This window comes from Camelus ferus, chromosome 14 (genome assembly GCF_009834535.1).
Source record: "Camelus ferus isolate YT-003-E chromosome 14, BCGSAC_Cfer_1.0, whole genome shotgun sequence".
Classification (NCBI taxonomy): Eukaryota; Metazoa; Chordata; class Mammalia; order Artiodactyla; family Camelidae; genus Camelus; species Camelus ferus.
This window is the reverse complement of record NC_045709.1, coordinates 7,047,290-7,071,330: the sequence shown is the minus strand read 5'-3', so window position 1 is coordinate 7,071,330 and position 24,041 is coordinate 7,047,290. Positions and strand designations below refer to the sequence as shown.

The 24,041-nt window shown below is 44.1% G+C and overlaps 1 protein-coding gene across 1 annotated transcript in view; it reads left to right on the top strand.

Moving 5' to 3' along the window:
• The first annotated feature begins 15,725 nt into the window (after positions 1-15,725).
• SIAH3 (siah E3 ubiquitin protein ligase family member 3) overlaps positions 15,726-24,041 on the top strand; it is a 58,456-nt gene continuing 50,140 nt past the window's right edge. Inside the window, exon 1 of the mRNA XM_014561456.2 lies at positions 15,726-16,028. Coding sequence (XP_014416942.2) covers positions 15,894-16,028 — 135 coding nt within the window. The 5' untranslated portion in view covers positions 15,726-15,893. The remainder of the gene's footprint in view (positions 16,029-24,041) is intronic.

Sequence of the window (24,041 nt, the reverse complement as noted above, 5' to 3'; positions counted from 1 at the left end):
AGTGAGCTGCTGAAAACATGCTTGTCTCAGTGTGGGCTTCAGAGAGGCAGCAGCGGGCAACTGCCTGGATGGAGTACTCAGACCATTGGAAAATTGGATGGATTCTGACTTCAGCATCAATCAGCTGCTTCCCCAAGGGAAAAAAAAATGTGTGTGTGGTGGGGGGCAGGGAATTAGGTTACTGAGTTCGAAGAATTAACATAATGGAAGGAAATAAGGAGCTACAGAAAGTGTATGAATTCACTGCCATCTATAACTCACTCCTAGAAAATTTTTTTTTTGCTTTCTGATTCCTGGAGGATTTGGCCCAATGATTCAGGGCACTTGTGAGGCTCCATTTAAATCTGGGGTAAGGAGAGTGGAGCTCTTTCACTGAAGCCAGACCCAGAGTTGACATGTGAGTAAGGAAGTAATGGCTGGTACATGTTATCAAATTCATGGCTTTCACTTTTTGGGGGAGCTCAAGTAGGAGACGCTGCCTAATTACAGGGGCAGCCTCCCTCTCCCAAGGGCTCCTATCAGGGAGGCCACGACCACCTTTAACAGAAACGCCCAGAGCTCACCTGTCATCATGCTCCTTTGGACCCTGGGAGACAGGGAGGGGCTTGGGGCCAGCAAACTGATGTACGTTCTACTAATGTTATTAGCATGTCCTTCAAAGAAGTGGCAAAGTGCTAGGATATCACTAGAAATAGAAGACATAGTCTCTGTTTCAGCCCACAATGTAAAACTACACCGTGAACAACAGTTCTGTGAATACTCACAGATTGATCCAATGGTTCTCGTACCCATTTTACGCATTTAGCACTGTACTCTGTACACGGAGCCTTCAGTAAAGGTTGTGGCTGATGAATGGAGGAGGAGAAGGAGGAGGAGGAGAAGATGATGATGATGACGCTTTGGAATGACTTGGTGCAATCTTTTCTGTAAAAGGGATGGATTAAGTGATCAATACTACTCCTTGTAATCTATAAAAAACCACTTTACTTTCCTATTCAACCAAAAATTCTATAAATGTGACTATCGTACCTTTCAAGGTTGTGCATGTAATAGCTGAATAATAAATACCTATGGACTTGTAAATCAACTGTAAGTCAAAAAAAATAAAAATAAAATTTAAAAAAGCAAATACCTATGGACTGATTTTATGAATCCACTTAGGGAAATTGGCCAGGCCTCGTCCCAGACAGAGGATAGGCCCTTAAATAACGAGCCCTTTGGGTTGCTTTGCTACATGCACCTTCCTGCTGGGAGGAGAAGCCTAAGGAAGCAGCAGAGCGGTGACGTCAGGGGTATCGGAGCCAGCTCCTTTCTTGAGAAGGGAGACTCACACATCCGTTGAACCATTAGGAGAGTGAAAAATCAGCTTTTGTTTTTCCTAAAGAGCTTTGACTTCCTGTTTCCTCTGTCAGTGAAAGTGAGTAAATTTTGAGGGCTACTGTTCATTCATTTATTCAGTTTCTTTTTTAACTGAACATCTGCTAGGTACAGCAGCACCACCAAGCCGATTTAGACACTGTCAGGGCCTCGGGGAGCTTGCAGTCTAGTAAGTCCAGGAAGTCTTCATATTTTACTACAACTCAAGGCAGGGTAAGGTAAATGCCCTCACAGAAATGCAAATAAAGGCTAGTAGGTGTTTGGAGGTGGCAGAGATAGAGAAAACTATCCTCTCCGTGGCTGCATGGGGACGGGGAGAGGCAAGAGGCCCGTTAGAACGCTGCTCGCCTGGGCTCCTGGCGCCCATGTGACACTGTGTATACGGGCAGTGTGTTGGCCTTCCTACTGGCAAACCCCTCTCCCTCCAGCGTGACTCACTATTTGCTGCCTCTTTAAGAAACAGAATGACTTTTGGCCTTTCTGCTTGGTGTTTCAGGCTTTTAGATCACAAGTGGTCACAACGTACATGCAGTCAGGAGGCTAAATCTCTGATTACGGGTCAACGGTGCAAAAGGAGAACAGGGTGGCATGATTATATGCTGCATGTCTGCAGTGTCTAACCTGGAAAGTGCTGGTTCTTTTCTAGGTCATCTCCTTTGAACACTCAGGGTGAAATGTCCCAGTGATATCAAGAAACAGCATCATTTCAAGCCCTGCCATTACACATGCTGAAAGTATCAGCTATCACGTTGGCCAAGAGCAAGAAAAACATCAGCCCTCCTCACAGAAACACACACGCATACAGACCTGGCGAGGTTTCTCAGTGTCACACCTTTGTGTACATTCCTGACTTCTGGTTTTTGCCATTAACCCCAGAACCTTCTTGATGAAATTTTGTTAACAAACCTCAAAGAACTGCCTTCTTTACAGCAGTATGGGTGCCAGGGTCTCTTCCGGAATTAAACGGCTGCTTTACCTGACAATGGTTCATCACCTAGACTTGTTAGAAGGAGCTATCTGGTGTTGGATTTTCTTTTTTATAGGAGAGAGAAAATCAACCTGAAAGGTTACTATCACCATTGATGTTAAAATGCCAGTGGAGGGTGAAAAATAACAAACAATGCCAAGAACAATTTTCCTCCCCAGATGTCCTGAATGAACCCCAAGAATACAGAGCACTCACCCTTCTAGTCAAGGATGGGCAGATCATATGGCGATAAATAATATCTAGGAGAGGCATTTTCTCCTTTATTTTCTTAATTATGTAAGTAATTAGATACTCAACGTAGAAAAATAGAAAATACAGATAGTGAAGAGTTAATCAACCAACCAAAAGTCAGACCCAGAGAAGATCACTGTAAATATTCTGGTGTATATCCATCTCTATGGACTGAATGTTTGTGTCCCCCCCAACCCCCACCAGTCATATGTTGAAACCCTAACCTCCAATGCGATGGTAATAAGACGTGGGGCCTTTGGGAAGTGATTAGGTTTTGAGGGCAGAGCCCTCAGATTAGTGCCCTTAGGAAAGAGAGAATCAGGAAGTGGGTTCTCACCAGATACCACACCTTGACCTTGGACTTTCCGGCCCCCAGAACAATGAGAAAGAAATTTCTATAATTATAAGTCACCATGTCTATGTTATTCTGTTACAGCAGCCCAAACGAACTGAGACATCATCAAAACTTTTTCACATATCTGTGTTTATTTTTAATGGAATTAAATCTATATTTAATATTGTGTGACTGCTCTTCCCCATAACATACCATGAATATCTTTATATATTTATATATGTGCATGCACACACATGCACATCATCATTTTGTTATTTTTAATGGTTAAATAATATTCCATTCTCAAGATGGATTGCACTTCATCTATTCAGCCCTGGATATCACTGGACATTTAGGCTGCTTACAGCTTTTCCCTATTGAAAAAAGACCCTAATGAGTATCCCTGTACATATAGTTGCATATTTGTCTGTTAATTTCTTAAAGATAAAGTCCTTAGAATGGAACTGCTAGGTACATGCACATTTTTGAGGCATTTGCTAAATATTTCCAAACTGTACTCCAGGATTTGTACTGATTTACACTTTTAGCAAGTGTCTAAGAGAGTCTTTTTCCCTAGATGCACAAGAGGTACCTTTTAAAATCCTGTGTATCATCTTTGCCCTTGAACTCCCAACCAGGACACACTCCTCTTCTGGCAGCAGCTTACAGAAAGAGCTCTGTACCACTTGTGGGCACCAAACAAAGAAAGATGGGCGGGCAGCCATAAGCTAGAGAACAGCTGAAATTGGCTGTCAGGACATAGTGAAATTTTGCTCAAGAGAAAGAGAGAAAAGAGGGAGCTGTCAGCCTCAGAGATATTTGGCTTGGTTCTTTTTCCTTCCTTTCTGCTTTAAAAGCAGCAATACTTCTGTTTATAAAGCAAGGTTTCAGCTTCCAACCTTTCTCCAGATTCAAAGATAATTGATATCTGTGCGTTTTCACATAGATAATCGGAGCAAGTCCTCCTCCCTACCTGATTTTGTGCAGATGTGATTATCCGCCTGGCTACGGATTAGGACACTTTCCTCAACAGCAAGGTAGAGTGTTGGACCTCTGATCCTCAGTCTCAAGCTCCCTTTAAATATTTCCCTCTTTCACTTAATATTTAAGAGATTGGAATAAATATGTATTAACCCCAGGACCTTTGGTAGAAATTGCCTTTTTGACATAATTCCTCCTATCAACTTTCGCTGTGCCTTGTTTGGTTTTCTCCTAAAGGAGGATGCAGCACAAATGAAAAAAAACTGAAATGTGGTCCCAGCTATTCTGCAGATGCCATGAAATTAGCTGCATTAACGGAACCATGTTTATTGTGTGAGTGACTCTGGGGTCACAGTTGCTGACTCGTGAGGAGGTACCGACGTTTGGATGGTACTCTACAGGGCTCTGTCATGGTCAATTTGATCTGTCAACTTGGCTAGGCCACGGTACTCAGATACTAGGTCAAACATAACTCTAGATATTTCTGTGAAAGTTTTTTTTTTAATAAGTTTACCATTTAAATCAGCAGACTTTGAGTAAAGCAAATTACCCTCTGTAATGCAGGCAGGACTCATCCGATTAGTTGAAGGCCTTAATAGAAAAACTGATCCCTGAAGAGGAAATTCTGCCTCCAGACTGCCTGCGGACTGCAGCATCGGCTCTTCCCTGAGTCTCCAGTCGGCTGGCCTGCTCTGCAGATTTTGAACTTGCCAACGTCCACAAATTGTGTGAGCCAATTCCTTAAAATAGCCCCCATCCAAAAATATACAGAGAGAAAGAGAGAATATAGAACACATAGAAGATTTTATACATATAAAACTTCCTGTTGGTTCTGTTTCTCTAGTGAACCCTCATGCAGGTCCATTGCCAGCTTGTGACAGACCTTTCTGGTCAGGGTTTCCACCTCTTCTGACATCACTCTCAGAGCCAAGAAGCAAGCACAGCTGAACACCATTCTCTCCCACTTGTCAAAGACATATTCAAAGACAAATGAGAATGCTAATAGCAGCAATGCCCCAGGTACTGTGCCAAGCTCACCGCCCAACACTAGGAGCTTGGCCTAAGGGCCCTCGTCGACAGAGAGGAGGCCGCGGCCCGGGGAGGCTGGGCCACCTGCCTCTCACCTGGTAAATGGGACTCCAACGAGCAGCTGTAAGTGGCAGGCCTGGGGGTGGGAGCCAGGCTCCCCTGACTTGCCTGATTCTCAAGTTCAGGAGGTCATCTTGCCTTGTTGTAAAAGCAGTTTGGCATCTGAAAAAACATTGAGTCCCAACTGGGCATGAGCAGAGCTCTAAATTCTCTTTATTTCCGAGCAAGTGAAAACTACCCAGAGACCAAACACGCGGAATGAGATTCAGGTGGGAAAGAGAATCTTCCTGAGCCAGGGCATCAGAGCTGTGAGTTCCTCCAGTTCGAGGACAATTTTGATGCTCAACATCTCCCACAGATTGTCTCTGCAGCTGTCTTTATCTCCAGCTCCGATCCCTCTCTAAGGCCATTACTTGCCGAGCTGGGCTCCCGACCTGCTTAAATAGGCCCAGACTCAGCTCTTCCCAGGCTCCCAGTGTCCCTGTAGGGGTTGCACTGTGGCTGGGGAACCTGTTGTCTGTTCTGCCCCTTGGCTAAAGATATCTCTATTCTCCCCACTCCTGCTGCTCCCTTTCCCTCCTCACTGTCACAGTCTCCTGGCTTCATCCTCTCCTTTCCAGGTAAAAAGATGTGGAGACAGGAGCCAAGGTGAGGAGATTAGGAGGAGGAAGACCAAAGCTACTCCTTTCCTCTCTCCTTCCCTCGCAAGTCCAGACACAGTCAAAACATAACAGCATCTTTCAGCCACGTGAACAGATGCTGCAGTAACTGTCACAAGAAAGCATCAATGTGTTTTAACACTCATGGGGGAAGAGCTATAATAAAGCCCTGTCCGCCGCTGTTCGGAGTCACAGAAGGGAAAATGACAATATGACAAGAGGCCCTGGGCTCCTACTGGATTTGAGGCAGATTATAATATGAAAAACACCATTGGCCTTTCACAGATGACACTCTAAGTGTTATGGAAGCATGTTCACCCAGAAAAATGGTCAATATTTTACAACATTCTTTCCTATTTTCCTAGGAGAGATGTACAGAATTATTCCGCCTCTTTTATTTCTACTGTTTCCCCCTCCCCCTACCTCCTGCGATGCCAGAAGCAGCTGCTGTTGCCTTGGCAACATTACAGAATAAACTTGTTGCTTTTGAACCATCTGTATCAACCTGGGCTATGGTGAGGCTGTTTGTTTCCTTTTCCTACTTGTCATTTACCGAAAGCCAGACTTTATCATTCAGACTCTGACCTTCCTGAACAGTTACATGAGGGCCAACTTTCATACTCATCTCAAAGTTAGGAGGGCTGACGCATTCTTTGGGAGTCAGGTCTTTCCCAAAGAACCCTTAATAAAATATACACCTGTTATTAGGGAGACGGGACCCACCAGCACACTACAATCCAACGGGATTAATCAGCGTTCTTGGAGAAAACAGAATCCCACGAAAAAACAAGTGTATTAAAGTAATATGCTTTTTCCCCTCACTATAGACATATTTTTATTATCTATTTGTCCTTATTCCAAAAGGGATACAATACAGTGATTATAAAAATAATATTTGCATCTTAAAACAGATTTGGCAAATACAAAGCAATATTTAAAAATTACCAATAACCCTGCTACCCACACACCGTTACTATTTTTGTACGTTTTTTTGTGTGTGTGCTATGTTATTTTAAAAAATAAGATGGATTTGTTTTGTAAATACAATTCTACATTCTGATTTTCCTAATTTAATATACATTGGGCATTTTTGCATGTTACATAAATTATTTGAAATATGACCTCTCTCTCTCCCTCTTTCTCTCTCTCTCTTGCCTCTCCCTAATCACTCTCTCTCTAAGCACTGTTTTATTTCTTTGTTAAAGAACCTGGTCATATTTCCTGTAGAGTTTCCTACAACCTGGATTTTGCTAATTGGTTCCTCAGGTTGTCATTTATCACATTCCTCTGGCCCCTATGTTTCCTAAGAATGGGTAGCTAAATCTCAAAGATTCTTGTTTGTTACTTTGATAAAGATGCTTTGTAAGCAGCGCTGTGACCTCCCAGGAGGCACCCAATACCTGGCTGTCTTTCTGTGATGTCAGCAGCCATTGATGATCACTGCCCAGATCCATTATTTCATTAGGAATTTCCAAGAGGTGATATTCTCATTTGACCATTATTTCTTCATTTGCTAATTGGAGTACTTCTCCAAAGAGAAACTTCTCCCCCTTGACTACTTAATTATACTGAGATATAGTTCATAGAAGAAAGGCAGGATAAATGCCTAATTTATTCCCTTTATTTGCCAGTTATCAAAATTATGAATTAAGTGCCAAACATCATCCAAAGGGAACTAATTAGTTTCTCTAGTATCATTATGAATGGACAGATTTAAACATATTTGATGTGTTTCAACCCACTGCAGTTATTATTCTTAATCATGCTCCAAGTGCCCCATCTTCAGCCAAAGGGCGCGTCTTCACACTGCTTTCTGAATCCTTATGAAGATCCTAGCATTTGTTTCTAGCACTTTTTTTTAAAATGCATCCTTACTTTCTGTTGTGATGAGATGTTCCAGGTTCACGTTAAACATGTTCTGCTCCAGCTCTAGAACCAGTCATTTCTTCAAAGAGATCTACTTTCTTTGCTTTTAAGTGGGGAAATTTATATAGAAACTACAATCTAGGTTTTAAGTTATTCAGTTTTCAGCGTCTTTTCTGTGGATAGAAATAAGAAACTGCTTTTGCTCTCCCCCTACCTTCCCATTCTGCTCCACCCACTCCTTAACATAATACCATTGCAATTGCTGCCATTTGAATTCAAGATTACAGTATTTTTATTTAACCTCATCAATCTTATACCTGTGGCTCCTTTCTCTTACACCAGTGACACCAATGTAGTTACTCATTTGCTTCATCAACAATATATACACATCGATGGCCAAAAAGCACATGAAAAGATGCTGAACATCACTAATTGTCAGAGAAATGCAAATCAAAACTACAATGAGATATCACCTCACACCAGTCAGAATGGTCATCATTAAAAAGTCTTCAAACAATAAATGATGAAGACGGCATAGAAAAAATGGAACCCTGCTACATTGTTGGTGGGAATGTAAACTGGTGTAGCCACTATGGACGACAGTATAGAGGTTCCTTAAAAAACTAAAAATAGACTTACCATATGATCCAACAATTCCACTCCTGAGCATATATCCAGATTAAAATATAATTAAAAAGACACATGCACCCCAATGTTCACAGCGGCACTATTTACAATACCCAAGACATGGAAACAAACCAAATGTCCATTGACAGATGACTGGACAAAGAAGATGTGGTATATATACACAATGGAATACTACTCAGCCATAAAAAAGAATAAAATAATGCCATTTGCAGCAACATGGATGGACCTGGAGATTGTAATTCTAAGTGAAGTAAGCCAGAAAGAAAAAAAAATGCCGTATGATATCACTTATATGTGGAATCTAAAAAAAGGACACAAATGAACTTACCTACAGAACAGAAACAGACTCACAGACATAGAGATCAAACTTACAGTTACCAAGGGTTAAATGGGGTGGGAAGGGATAAATTGGGAATTTGAAAATTGCACCTTTTGGGAAGTGATGGAAATGTTAGCTATCTTGATTGTGGTAGTGGTTTCATTGGTATATACATCTATCAAAATTCATCACATTGTACAATTTGAAATATGTGTAGTTTACTGTATAGGGAACATATCACGATAAAGGTGTTTGAAAAAATACACACATCAAATTACCCCAAAATTTAACAGTTCAAAGCAACCATAAACACTAATTATTTCACAGTTTCTATGGATCAGCAAATCAGAAGCAGCTTAGCTGCACAATCTGGGTCTGAGTCTCTCATGAGTCTACAGACAGAACATTAGCCAGAGCTGCAGTCATCTGAAGGTATGAGTGGGGCTGGGAGATCTGCTTCTAAGGGGGCCTACTTACATGACTACCAAAGAGATGCTGGATTTGACAAGAGACTTCAGTGGCTCTCAGAGGGCTGCTGGAGGGTCCTGACAGCATGATTTCTGGCTTCCCCCAAAGTGAGTTATTCAAGAATGCAAGGTGTAAATGGCAATGCCTTTGGTAGTCTAGCCTCAAAAATCACACTTTGTTTTGTCTATCTCTGTTGTTGTAAGTGAATCACGGTTGTTATAAGTGAATCACTATGTCTGGTTCATATTCAAAGGGAGAAGACTTACTCTCTAGCCACTGAGAGGGGAATATCAAAGAATTTGCAGGCATATTTCTTTCCGCTCTCTGGTTGCAACTTACTTACATCATAAATGTAAAACATACTCACCCCTTCCAAAGACTCCTCAGATGTCTTATTCTTTTACAGCATCAGCTTGAAGTCCAGGATCCTGTTACTAAACCAAGTACAGGGGTGGGGGAGACATCTATGGTGTCCTAGAGTATAGCTCCTTGAGTACAGTTCTGCACAATCTGAAGATCTATGATCTAAAAAGAAACGTTAATTGCCATCTACACACACACACACACACACACACACACACACACACACACACACATATACACAGAGACACAGCTCAGCTAGGCAGTTCTGTTGGGGAGTTTCTCATAAAGTTGCAGTAAAGAATTTGACCAGGTGGCAGTTATCTGAAGGCTAGACTAAGGCTGAGGGATCTGCTTCCAAGGTGTCTCATTGCATGGTTGGCAAGTTGGTACCAGCTGTTAGCAGGAGATGTTAGTTCCTTCCCATATGGGCCTTTCCAGAGGGCTAATGGAATGTCATCACGGCATGAAGTCTGGTCCCAGAGCAACTGATCCAAGAGAACAATGGGGGAACTGCAATTCCTTTGATGATCGAGCTTCAGAAATCCCATATCTTTATTTCCACGCTTTTCATCAGGAGAAAGTCATCAAATCTCGCTCACATTCAAGGGGAGAGAGTTTGGGTTTCACCTTCTGAAAGTAGTGATATATTTTTAAACCACAACAAACGCTACCACCAGCAATAAAATTGCTAAAAGGGCTTAAATATTTTGAACTTCTTTCTGCCTTTAGAGCATATTTAGTAATGATATATGGTCATTTTACTATGTTCCAAAGTCAGTTAAAATTGTCCTCTCTGTGTGCATATGCCACCAACTTGAAAAAGTTGATTTGTTTTTTGTTTTTTTACTTTGGGGGATTTTTTTTTTATTTCTGTTTTATAATTTTATAAAATAATTTCAAACTTTCAAAGTCCAACTACAGAACAAGGTATATTCAGAGAAGTCTAGCTTCATTTCTGTCCCCACCACCCTCTTCCCTTCTGTCCCCTATAAGTAACTTATAGTTTTAAATTTATTCTTCCATTATTAAAACATAAACAAATAAATACATATCCCTCATTCTAAGATAAATATTTATATATTATACATGTGATTCTACATATTTCATTTTTTATCTACCAATATAACCTGAATTCATTTCTTAGCAGTTTTTGGAGATAACTGTCATTTCTTTTTATGGCTAATGGCCACCATTATATAAATATAGTTTATTCAATCAGTACCCTATGGAGAAATAATCTGGAAGTTTCTAGTCTTCTATTACTACAAATAGGCCTGCAATGAATAGCTTTATGCCTATGTCTTCCTATATTTTTTCCAGAAACATTTTTTTTACATTTTTCTCCAATTTTATTTATGAAACTAAAATTGGTGGTTTAAAATTTTAACTTTATTGAAGTGTGGTTTCTAAAACATGCTTTTTAAAATTGAAGTATAGTCAGTTTACAATGTTGTATCAATTTCTGATGTACAGCATAATGTTTCAGTCATACATATACATACATATATTCATTTTCTAGGAACGTATTTTTATACCTATAATTTATTCCATGTTGTGGATAGATGTACCTTAAATTATTTAAGGCTACTTCTACTGTGGACACATAGATTCTTTCTATTTTTCAGGTAGTGTATGTGATACAACAATGAACATCCTCACACTTAAATCTTTGATGACATTTCTGGTTATAAGATCTATATTCCTAGAAATTTAGTTAGTAGGTCAAAGTTTATGAATCTTTTTGGCAGTTGATGCGTATTGTCAAATTGTTTTCAAGAAAAGGGTACAACAATATAACTCTCAGAGGCAGGAAATCCCAGTATCTGGCACTGGAGATATCTGGGTCAAATCCTACCTTTACTATTTACTAGTTGAGTGACCCTAGACAACTTAATTTTCCTGAGCCACAGCTTCTTTGTCTGGAAATGAGAACGAATATCTGATGAGGCTGCTGTATAGAGGAAAATAAGATCTTTGATTATAGATGAACTGGACTGCATAGGCCAAGTATTTAGCACAATGCCTGACATCCACCAAGCATTCACATGTGTGTTATTCTTCTTCTTATCACCAGCAGATGAGAATGTCAGTCTCAGTGAAGATTCAAGAGCCCTGGATAGTATTGTTCAAAAATAAAAATGTGCCAATTTGACATGTAAAAGATGCTGTCTTGTTTTAATGCCTGTCTTTGATTTCCAGTTCTGTTGAACATTTATCATTCATTTTTGAATTTTTAAATTCCTTCTTCTGTGTACTCTGTTTATATTCTTTGTCTATTTTTTCCTATATATCTTTAGTTTTTTAAAATGCATATCCAAAAGTTCTTTATTAGGAATACAAATCTTTTGTTGTCGTAATTCCTGCAAATATATCCATTAATATTTTGGGTTTTTCCAATGTCAGTTCTTAGACATTACTTTGACATAGAGTTTAACACTTTACGTAATCAAGTATTTTCCTTTTGAGGATTACTTCAGTAGAGTTTTTAAATCTTTATGAATACTTCACTATTTCAAAATTCAATTGTGTGCTCATCCATGTCATTTTAGTATACTGGGGGCATATATCTTACAGATAGAAAAGTGCACTGATTGTAAGTTCACAGCTCGAAGAATTTCCACAAAATGGATATATGCACTGTATTGTTTGCTAGGGCTTCCATAACAAAGTACCACGAACTACACAGAAACCTATTGTCTGACATTCTAGAGATTTTTGAGAAGCCTAGTGTCAAAGCGTCAGCAGGGCTGGCTCCTGCTGGAGGCTGTGAGGGGGAATCCGTCTCCCTGGCTTCTGGTGGTTGCTGGTCATCTTTGGTCTTCCTGAGCCTGCAGATGTATTGCCTCATCTCTGCCTTCGTGTTCACATGGCATTCTCCCTGTGTGTATGTCTATATCAAAACTCTCCCTTTGTAAATGAACACTAGCCATGTTGGACTAGAGCTCACACTAATGACCTTGTTTTAACTTGATGACCTCTGTAATGACCCTATTTCCAAATAAGGTCACATTCAGAGGCACTGGCAGTTAGGGCTTCAACGTAACTGCTTCTAGGGAAACAATTCAACCAGCAACATTCATGAAACTAGAACACAGATCAGGAAACAATCCATCTACCTGACGTCCCCATTCGGCTATAACCCCTTGGCAAGGTTACCGCTCTTCTGATCTCACACACCATCGATAACCTTTTCTGTGTTCTTGAACTTCATGTAGATGGAATCACACAAGATGTATTCTCTTGTGTCTGGCTGCTCTACCTCAAAGCTGTATCAGTGAGATCCATCCACGGTCTTGCATTGTTGTACGTAGCATTAGTTCATTCTTTTTTATTTTCATGTAATATTTAACAAGAGGAAAAATCATGTAATTTTTCCATTTTATTGTTGATGGATACTCAGGTTGTTTCCAGTTTTTACCTATTGTGAGTACAGTTGCTATGAAACTATACTCTGAATATGTTGCAATGAACATCCTGGTGGGCACATGCACACCACCTCCTTTGAGCATATGGAGTGGACTTTCTGGGTCATAGGGTAGCCACATGTTTGGCTTTAGTAGATGCTTCCAAACAGTTTTCCAAAGCGGTTTCCAGCAGTGTATGAAAATTTTGGTTGTTCCATGTCCTCATCAGCACTTTGGGTTGACTTGGACATAATTTTTGTTGATGAGATGATAATGATGATGATAACAGTTTCTCATTAAAGTCATTATGAAAAGCACTCATTGGGCTGGTTATTTTACTTATATTATCTCACTTAATCTTTAAACTACTTTTCTAGGGAGCTATTAGCTTCATTTGACAGACAAACACAATTAAGCATCAGTGAGAGTACATAATTTGCCCAGAGTAACTTTAAGTAGCAATGTAAGCTTTGAATCCAAATTGGTCTGATCACCCATGTTGGAGACTTTGTAGTCCAGATAAAACGTAAATCTGGTGGCTATGGAGGTGAAGGGAAGCCCTGGGCATCACATGCAGCAGGAGGGGATTGGCATGGCTACTGCAGAGGGGCACACCTAGCAGCAAGAGGCGAAACACAGCCCTAAATCTCTACCTGAAGGTTAGTTGGTGCCACCCTATTTTGGGGACATTAAACTTGAGCATCTGTTACTAGGGTCAGCTTCAGACATTTCCCAATGGATGATTATTTTGAGGACTGATTCTGAGAAGAGATGGGTATGCTTAATATTTTTAAATAGAGTGATGTAAACCAGTTTTAGAATAGACAGTTAGAGCAAGAGATCAGGTCTGGGATTAAGGAAAAGCATCCCTAATAGCAGGTCTGTGGCACTGCTCTCACCACTGGTGACTCCTAAACCCTTCAGCCCTCATTCCCAGCCCAGTGTCCAGGTAATACCAGGGATACCTACCCTCAAGAACACAGTAGTCCACTATTATCTTGCTCTGCTTTGAGTCAAGCACTGTGCTGGTTTCTTCCAGATGTATCAGGTAGTCTTCACAGTTACCTTGAGAGAGAAATAAATTTCTATTATCCCCAAGTTACAGGTGTGGGAACTGAGCTCAGTGGGGTTTTAAGAAACCTGTCTGAGGTTACTCAAAGGGAGAAACAAACAGCACAGAAGTCCCATTCTAACAGAGGATGGAGAAAGGGGAAGTCTGGTCCCTCCTGAATTATGAATTGTGTCTTTAAGGAATCTATGGAAGTATATGCTCACTTGAAAAGAAAATAAAGATGGCAATAAAAGAACACTGAATGTTTTCCTGCTGAACTGGTGAAAGCATGTTCTGGAAAATGAAAACTTTAGAAAGAAAACTCTGGTATTGTGGGCCAGCAATTCTTATCAATGAACCATACAATGAGTGGGTCCAGGGACTCATCTCCTATAAAAGTATCACATTTGTAAGGTTCTAATCAATTCCAATATTGCCATCTTCAAGTTTTGTGACTGTGCAATTATTTTAGAAAGTACAAAGTTTCCACTTTAATTGGCACTTGGCTTATCTGTTTCTTATTGGTTTGGTTTTAAACTCAAGTTAAAATAAACAGCTGGTTTAAATTCAAGGTAAAACTCTGTCCTGGTTTCAGGAAACCTGTGCATTTTTTCCCTCTATATTTTAATCAGTAGTTGGTTTAACTGACTGAGCAGGTACAGACACAGGTGTCCCAGGTGTGTGTATGCTTTGCCTACATTACAACCTAAGCACTGTAGCCAGAGCGGAGCGGGAGCCAATTAGGAAAGAGCAATGGGCTCACACTCTGGGCGTAATTCACACCCAAGGCTGATGCTCACCCAGATTCACTGGGTCTGGGCTGACTTCCCATCGGAGAAACAACCAAAGAGGACGGGAAACATAACACATGCAACTCCCTGCTTCCATTACAAGGACTCACTAAGCAATCAGAGCTCGTCCCCCAACACCCTAAGGCTCTTCAAGTACTACTACGCAGGGGCCAGTCTTCCAGAACCGGTGGGCGTGCTCAGCACCCACACCAGCCCATTCTGGAGAGAGAGGGAGTGCAGTCTGAGGACTGGAATGCCCTCTGCCTGCTCCAGCACAGAAATGTGCTGCTGGCATTCGCAGAGACAAGCAAATGATGTGGTATGTGTGTTCTTAATCTCTATTTTAATGTCTCCAACAATCTAGTGGTTAATTAGCAATTTGCTGCCCACCAATATGCAAATGAATGACAAGCATAAGCCCTCCGCATCTGTAATTATTTTGCTGATTTACAAGCCACTCTCCTCTCTGTGTAGGTTTTTCTGTGTGTGCATTCATGCATCAGGGATTTCATTATTTTTAGAAGCATACTCTGTACATTTTTATGCTTTAATATTTTCAGGCTTCAGTAATTACAGTATTATGGATATAGATACATGTTTTCCCCCCTCAGCTCCAAATGCATTTATTTGTCAGGAATTCTTTTTCTTTGATAAAGAGTGGAGAGTAAGATTTATCAAGGGGCTGAAATCCAAATTGCAAAGAGAGAGCACAAGATTGAAAGATGCATGTTTCTGCTGCTGCCAAATCCTTATCTGGAATCGGAGGAGTCTTGTAATATTTGATTTTCTCCCAAGCAGCTCTGATGAATCGAGCCACGATCTGCGTTATCCATCTGCCTACTTTGGAGCAGGGTATTTTACTATTTGGCAGTTTAAATGCTTTACGTTTTTGCCAGCGCATTAAGAAAGGCTCTCATGTTAAATTAAGTCAATTAATAAATGGAGACACATTAAGCAATCAATTTTGTCAGCCTATCTCCCCAGCATTATGTATGGTTGGCTGTAATCACAAGATAAATGCAATGTGCTGATCTATGGTAATGTTCAATAATACATTCTCCGCCAGGCTCAATTCATCAGGGAGTTTCGGTAGGGGAGGTATTTGTTATTGGCTGTCTCTGCACCTCAAGGATAACATTTCTGTCCTTTTGATTGGCCGCCTCACTGCTGCAAGATTCTAACCGTCTTATTTTGATGATGAATATGAAGGCACGCTAAGCCGGGCTGGAGCATAGTGTCTCAGATTCTGCGCTCCTTCCAGAGCCCAAGGACTTACAGCTTCCTCTGCTGCCTTCCTGTGCCAACAACCCCCCAAAAAGTTGTGATGCTTTTCTTCACCCAGTGCTTTGGGGCTGTGTTAGATCTCATTCACCTCCGCTTTCAGCACTACAAGGCTAAACGGGTGTTCTCCGCCGCTGGGCAACTGGTCTGCGTTGTAAACCCCACACACAACCTAAAGGTGAGTCGCTCTCTATCCTTTGATGTGCACGCGGCTGGGGATCAAGTCCTTCCTCCAGGGGCGTCAGTGACCCTGACCCTCCTGCAAGCCAATGGAGCTCAGGGCAAAGGCTTGCTGGCAGGTGCCAGGACAGTAGGATACCCAGAGCCAGTGCCTTGCTCATTCTCTTGGTGGCTGGACGCTCTCGGTGACAGTGTGATGTTTCCCTGCCTGGCAACTAGAGTGAGAGTGTTGTTTCTTTTCCCTAAGCTGTCAGCCTAGCAGTGGGGTGGGGGTCAGAAGCGAGGGTGGTGGAGGGAGTAGGGATGTCCCCCTCTCTCTCCCAAATATTTGTGAGCAAGTGTTTAGGAGACAGGATTTGAAAAGTTACCCAAACTGCAGTCTGTCCATGTGCTGGAAAGGCAGGCAAGCACATGGATTTAGGACGCCCCTCTGGCTGCACTGAAGCAGCTGCGGTCGGTCGGGGGTGGGGGGCCAGAAACCCCGAGGCAGGGATCTGGGAGGTGGGGAGGGGGCTTCTTCTGCAAAGTGTTTTTCCTTGTGCTCAGACTCCCAGTGAGTGTGGGGGTTGGGGATGGGTGAGGAGGAGTTTGTCATTCTTTCCTTCCTGCGAGCTAGATGCGCCCGGTGCTCTGAGGACAGGAGGAGGCAGAGCTGCTTCTATGGTATCATAATGAAACTGGCTCGGAGCGGCTGCTGCCTGAAACACTCACCGCGGGCGCTGCGGGTGCCTTGCTGCTGGGGCCACTGGGCTACGCGTCTGGCGCCGCTGCCTCTGCGTTTGTGCCTTCAGGTCAATGCCCTTTCAGAGAACAGCCAAAACAGGGGATGGGGGACCACTGTACATCACAGCCAGGACTGAAGGGGAAGTGAATGAAGAGTCACTGGCTTGGGGTGGTGGAGAAGACGGGAAGGCAGGGTGGTAGAGGGAGGTGGGAAGGTGCAGCTGAAATCCCCCAATGTGAAAGTCTGAGCCGACTGGCTCTGTCCCAAAATAAAGGATGGACTCCTTGAGAGTTGCATTCCTGTCCTCATCATCCCCAAGGCTGAGTGACGGGGGAAGGGCACGTCTGCTGCTGAGCAACGGAACAGCCTCTGCAAGAATAGATTTTTCATTCTGACCACTGCTGTTGGGCAGGAAGTGTTGCTTGTTGGTCATCACTTTATAAACTCCTAGAGTCAGACTCTCTTCAGCTGGAGCCCTGCAGGCCAGTGCTGATGGGTGACTCCACCACCCCCTCAATTCCTGGAAGTCCCCAGGGGGGACAGCTGCCTGGAGCCCCTGGGGCCATTCACCAAGGCCAGTCCTGAGTGGAGGGCTGAGGGACGACCCGGGGATCACTATGGTGCTCCTGATCTAGGACCTGGCTTTCTGTGGTACCCAAGCTGTGATAACACCATCTCACTCAACCGCTCCCCTCTCCCCCCCCCTCTCTTTCTCCCCTCATTCCCTCATTTCTTTTTCCTTTCATGGCTTAGTTTTATAAATGAGAATTCCCCTCCCCGCCCCAGTCATCCTTGGTAAAGCAAGTGTATGATGTACATATTAAAATACGATTCTGAATTCCATTTTATGGCCACTTTTGAAACCACATTCAAACTCCCATTATTTTGTCACTTTACATTAGTTAGTTCCCTGTGGCAAGAAATTTTGTTTATTCCTGTTTTGCATTTTAAAATCTTTCCATGTTGTTTGTGAGGCTTAGCATTTTCAAAGTTTGAAAGTATATGGTTCATGGGCTGCAGCTGATGATGGCAGCGGAGACCGGGTGCTAAGATCTAGCTGTGGGGGGGAGTGAAAAGCATCTATCTGTGTGCATGTTTCAGTGATGTCAGCCTGGATGCTGATAGGCAGTCCTGCCACCCAGACCCAGGAGTCCAAAGTCAGTGTTGGAGTCTTTGGGTCGGCACTGACCAGCTGCGTGACCTTGAATGACTCAGCCTCTCTGAGCCCTCTCTTCCTGACCTTCCAAATGGACGTATGAATCTCTATCCTGCCTCCTCCATGGCTCTGTGAGGCTGAAAAGAGATACTCGAGGTAGCTGTGCCTTTTAACAGCCTCCTTCAAAACAAATTATGTTATGCACAGAATTTGTAGGGTTCCAGTAGGAACTTCAAAAGTTATCACTTAAAGCCTTCAGCCAACTGAGAAACCATATAAGAAGTAACACAAAAATAAGTGACATATGTTCAAAGGGGCTATTTTCCATGGCTCACTTTTTCACACACATCCTCATTTGACTTTCCATTTCCCATAAAAAGCCACTTAGAGATTTTGCTCAGATGAGTGTCACTGCAGGTAAACAAATCAAATCGAGTGCTGCTATTATTACCAGCAGGACACTCAGGATTTACAGAGGCTGTGCCAGGCAGGGAGAGACCTCTGCAGCCCAGGTTGCCTCTGGAGGGCTCATCCAGGCTCCAAGTGGCCCATCAGGTGAGTCTGACCTGCTTCTCAAACCTGAGGGCCAACAGCCACTTGCAGAACTCTTAAAGGAACCATCCTATAGAGGCACTGCTGCCCCATTACTTACATGAAAAAGGGCATAAAACCTCAAAAGAAAAGCACTCCTTCTAAGCATTTCTTTCCATAGACAGATCACGGAAATATGCCTTGAATGTAATGAGCTGTGATCCACACAAGGGAGAAAATGTCTTTTTTTAAAGGAAAAAAAAAAAAGAAAAGCCACGGCAATGTTAACCCAGAATAGCTATTGATCTGTGGTGCTTCCCCGCATGATGACAGGCTAGTACATGAAATGGTGACCTGAGGACAGAGCGACTGCAACCTTACTTTCAATTTCCCAGGTTGCATGTAGCTACAAAGAAGGCTGGGAAGCCTGTGTTTTCCTTTGTGGAAGCATTTTTGCACTTCGTCCTTTCCTGGGCTTTCCTGAGAATGCTAGCAGTACTTCAGGACCTGAGGCAAGTGCTGAGTTATAATCAAAATTCACTTACTGAGCAGAGAAAACCATGTATTTACCATGCTTCTGGAGGTCACCTTCATTCTCAATCTTATTATGGCGATTACCCAGTAACCTGGGATTCCTTCAAGCAAGCTGATGCCTGTCCTTCTAAATGGCAGGCAGGGGCTTTCCCGGGAATGCAGACACCCTGGGTAAAGCTGCCGCACTCCTTGAGCCCACCCTAATTAAACGGGGCATTTAGACTAGCTGGCCTGGAACAGGAGAGACTTCTGCTTCCCAGAGAGGAAGAATCTGTATCGGAGCCATCTCTGTGGATGTCAAGTGGCATGCTGTGTTGTCCTGTGTGTGTCTGTCTCTACCTGTAGGATGGCTCCTTGAAGGGATTAGGGTTCTGCCCCCCTAATCTTCTGATGCCCCCCACTTCTTCTTCCCACCCTGCAAAAAGGGACCAGAAAGGAGCTGGTGATCTTGGCTGGCTGCCCTCTGCTTCCTCGTTCATGGAGGTCACTGAAGTGGGGCCCGTGGGTTTCAGGCTGGCACCAGGAGGGCTCCGGCTCCTGGTCCTGATTTAGCACTGCTTTCTCCCTCGTGTCTTTTGCTTGGTTCCAAACCAAGAAAGACTTTCTCTCCTGGCTTCTCTCCCATCGACACTAGCTACTTGTCCAATGTCCTGCCCCGGGCAGCCCTCTTTTCTTCTTCCCCATCTTTGAGGGTGGACTAGCCAGTCTCGGCACCCAGGCCTCTTGGGGAAAGGGTCTGCAGTGACAGCCAGAGCCCACATGGGGCCAGTCCTCAGCGCTTCCCAAGCAGACATCACTAAGATGAAATTGGCTGGGCCACTTCCTCCCTTAACCACTAGCACTTGATAAACCAGTTTTTGAAAGAAGTCTAGCAAAACGCTTTCTGGCAAACTTCTGAAAGGCCCTTAGCAAGGCCAGCATCATTGCTGAGACTCCCAGTGCCCTCCCTCGCATCCAGACCTGAGAATGTAACCTCCCCACCTCTGCTGGGAGGCTATCCATGCCTCCATCCAGCCGGACCAATCCCCGGAGCTCTTTTCTATTGTAACCCATTAACCTTGAGTTGACAAACAGACAGACATGCGCATACACATCATGCACATACACACAGTGGGAGGGGCGTATGGGACAAACATGGCTTTAAGTGACTGACAGATCCTAAATCTAAAATTAGTGCATTTTAGTACCATTACTTGAAGCATCCACATGCCTGTCATTCTAAGACCAACCTGTGAGGATGAATGTGTTGAGTGATGGTGGGGGTGGGGGTGGAACTGCATGGGGGAGGACGGAGATTATCAAAGGAGGGAACCCAGGAGAGACGGGTGGCAAAGGCAAACATCGCCTCTAGGTTCATGTGGTGATCTTTGGAAATCCTGTGCCCGCCCCAGGGCTTTCCTAACTCTGCTGGACACAGCGCAGCAGGCAGCTGAAGACCTGAAGGTTGTTCTTAGAGATTTAGAAGTGGCCTTGGAGTGTTCAGCCTGAATACGTATTTTAAGGCAGTTAAAGTCTTCAAGATTGTTGAATAGATCAGGTGTGGGTTACTCAGCTCTTCTCAGCAACGCCACCTCGGAGGGTCCCATCCCCAATCCTCTGGACATTTCACCATCTTCCTTCGCTGCACAGGCTGAAGGCTCCTCACAGCTAAATTAGCACCTCAGATGGAGCCAGGGAAAGAATGAGGGAGGGGCCGGAGCTGGTGGTGCTCCCTCTCCGAGTTCTAGTCTACAGGCTTCCCCTTGCCGCCTCCTTCAGCCCTTTGGTTTCCGTGAATACTGAATGATGCTTGACTCTGCAGGCACAGAGCAGTCATGCGGCTTTTCTGGTTAATGGTGATTGCAAATGAGGCTCCCGAGTCACATAACTCGGGGCAGAGTCCCAAGCAGTCATTTGGTGAGCGGTGTGCTGGTGATGAAATCACAGAGGAGGCTGAAGCTGGCGCGGAGACGAGGCGAGTCCATTACCTCCTGAATCCAGCGGCCCCAGAGCACATTTTGTGGAACTCCCTTCACCACTGTCCCTCCAGCTGAAGGGACTGATCCGAAGAAATGAGAAAACCGGGACTCAAAGCTTTCGTTGAAACCCACAGAGAGATCTGAGTTACTTGGACGGCTTCCCCGGGGGGAAGGCAGAATATTTTTCTAGCAATTAACAATAAGAAAAAAATTAACCGTCTGGGGTGGTATTTTACCCCTAGCAATTGATCTTGACTCACCCAGCTCTGTTCCCCAGAGGGGAACGCTAACCTGTTGAAACACTAAGAGTCACGTGGAAGGGGTCAGCCTGGAGAATGGAGCCCACCCTTCCTGGGGGTCGGCGACTCAGAGCGTGATGGGGAGAATGTCAGAGCTGGGGGGCTGAACCTTCTAAGTTCACAGTCGAGGAAACTGAGGCCAGAGATGGGGAGCAACTTGAACTCCTTTCCCGTGGCTGCTGTAACAGATTACCATAAAAGGGGTAGCTTAAAATCAGAGAACTCTATTCTGTCACAGTTCAAGAGGCTGGAAGTCCATAGTCAAGGTGTTAGCAGGGCCAGGCTCCCTCCAAGGCTCCAGTCAAGAATCTGTTCCTTGCCTCATCTGGCTTCTGAGGGCTCCATGTGTTCTTTGGCTTGTGGCCCCATCCCTCCAATCTCTGCCTCTGTGGTCACGCTGCCACCTTCTTTTCTCTGTGTGTCTATCTTGTAAGGTGACTGCATTCAAGCCCTGCCTGGATAATCCAGGATAAGCTTCTCATTGCAAGATGCTTACTTTAATCACATCTTTAGTCATATAACATTCACTCCTTTGCTATTTAAGGTAATATTCACAGGTTCCAGGCATTACGATGTGAATGTATCTTTTCAACCCACTACTTGACTTTTGCAGAGTCAACCTACTTAGTGACAGAACTGGAACAAGAAGGTAGGTCTCCTAATGTCAGACCTACAGCCCCTGCACCGCCCCAGGCTGCCTGTCAATTTGCCCAAACTAAATATCCGTTGCTTGGGTGCAAGCTAGGAGTGTGAAAATTGCAGGGGCCCCCTTCCTGGGCCAGCAGCATGACCCCAAGGGCTGCACCACACACCCTACCATCTCCCCCTCACCAGACCCACAGTCCCCTAGATGGAGCTTCTTCATCCTCCTCCTCCCTTATTCTGCTATCCTCTCCATAAATCTTCTTTCCTCTTCCTTTTTGAATTCTTTTAAAATAACATAATTAACACAGAGGCATATGCATCATATTTAAAAAAATCAAACGATAGAGATACATCATCGAAGGCATTGAGCGTTATATTTTGCCCTTGATGCTGATTTTGTAAACCCACCAGATCGACATGGGGAGAGACCATGGGTGTAGGGAAAAATCACGGGCTTTGGCGGAGACGGGCCCGAATGCAAATCCCGGCGGTGCCATTTGCTGATGCGTGACTTTGAAGAAATGACTTAGCCTCTCAGAGGCTCCGTTTTCTCCTCTATAAAAAGGGGAGAAAAACACCCACCTTCCATGGTGGCTGTGAGGAGTGAAGGAGCTCACAGAAGGAAACTGTCTGCCCTGGAGGAGACGGTCGGTAGTCGGTAAACAGCGGCAGTCATTGTCCACAAGGTCATTACGATAAAACCTAAAAGCAGCTCCTTCGAAGCTGGAGTCCACTCCCCACAAGCCCGCCTTCTGTCTTTCTCCACCGTCCCTCCCTCCCTGCAGGCCTTGCTGTTCCTTAGTATTCAGGCAATTGCCCTTGGCCTTGAAGAGAATTTTGAATAGAACAAAATTCTTGCCTTCTGTAAAACTCAGATTTGTCCTGAATGCCTAACTTCAAAGAAAGCCTTGAACCCCGCTTGGGTTCTGAGCCCCAAAGTCCAGTGGGAGAGGGGCCAGGTCTCGGGAGGACATGGGCCCTTGGTGGGACAGGGGCTGAAGAGCTGGTGCCCCTCATTGGTGGAGCCGTGTGGATAAGGCCCCTTCCCCACCCACCCGAGGCTGCCCCTCATGACTTATGCGTGCCTTCTTTTCATGAGCAGCAGCTGAGTAAGCTATCTGTGAGGGACACCTGATGCAGAAGAGGGGGTGGGTCTGAGGTGAGTGACAGCACCGAGAGATGCAGTGGGGCAGGCAGAGGTAGGGGGCAGAGACTGCACGCTCCCTGGGAGATCGGACACTTTCTCTCTGCCCTTCGGTTCATCCTACCTTGAGGAAGCGGCTTCCCCCTGAGCGGGGCGTGGATGAAGCGGTCTGATGCTGAAGGGAGGCTGCAGCCCCTGGAATTAAGGGAGGGCCAGGGACGCTCTGATCTTTCTGAGCCAAGAAAGAATGTCTGGATCCCACTGTCATCAGACAATTTAAAAAAAAACACCAAGCTAGGCCATGGGGCTAAGTCCCCCTTTACTCCAATCTACACACACACACACGCACACACACACACACAAAAGAGATGGCAATTCTGAGATGCCAACCTGTTTGGACTCTGAGTGGTCTCTGAATATCCACGCAAGATCACAGGATGCAAAGCCCGGTGGATGGGTGAAACCTGGTCCCCAGCACTGGTGGTGAAAGAACGGAGATGAACAAGATCTTTCTCCCCATCCAACCAGCCTCAGGAAAGAGGTAAAGGGAGAAAGTAGTGATGGGAAAGAAAAGAGTAACATTCCAGTTGAGGTTCTAGAGTATGGGCTTTGGAGTCAGATTAATCTGGGTATGAATCCAATGCTGTCACTTTCCTTGAGTAATCTCCCTGACCTCCCTGAGACTGCATTTCCTCAACTACAAAATGACTATAAAATATTATGATGTACACAGCACCCAGCACCTAACACACATTCCACAAATCACTGCTAATAAATGGAGTCCCTTAGAGATGTTACCTGATGAGCAGATTCTTTTGCTCAACTTGTAAGAGTGATCAAACTTCTCCTACTCAAACTGGATGCTGGGGGAAAGATGGGGAAGGGTCAACAGTAAAAGGACCTGTCTGCTGAGTGACCAAGATTTTGAAGCATGGTAGGTTCAAGCTAAGAGAACCAGAGCGGTGCTCCAGTTCCAGGTCCTGTTCTAAAAGATGAGGCCCAAATGGGTGATACCCAAGG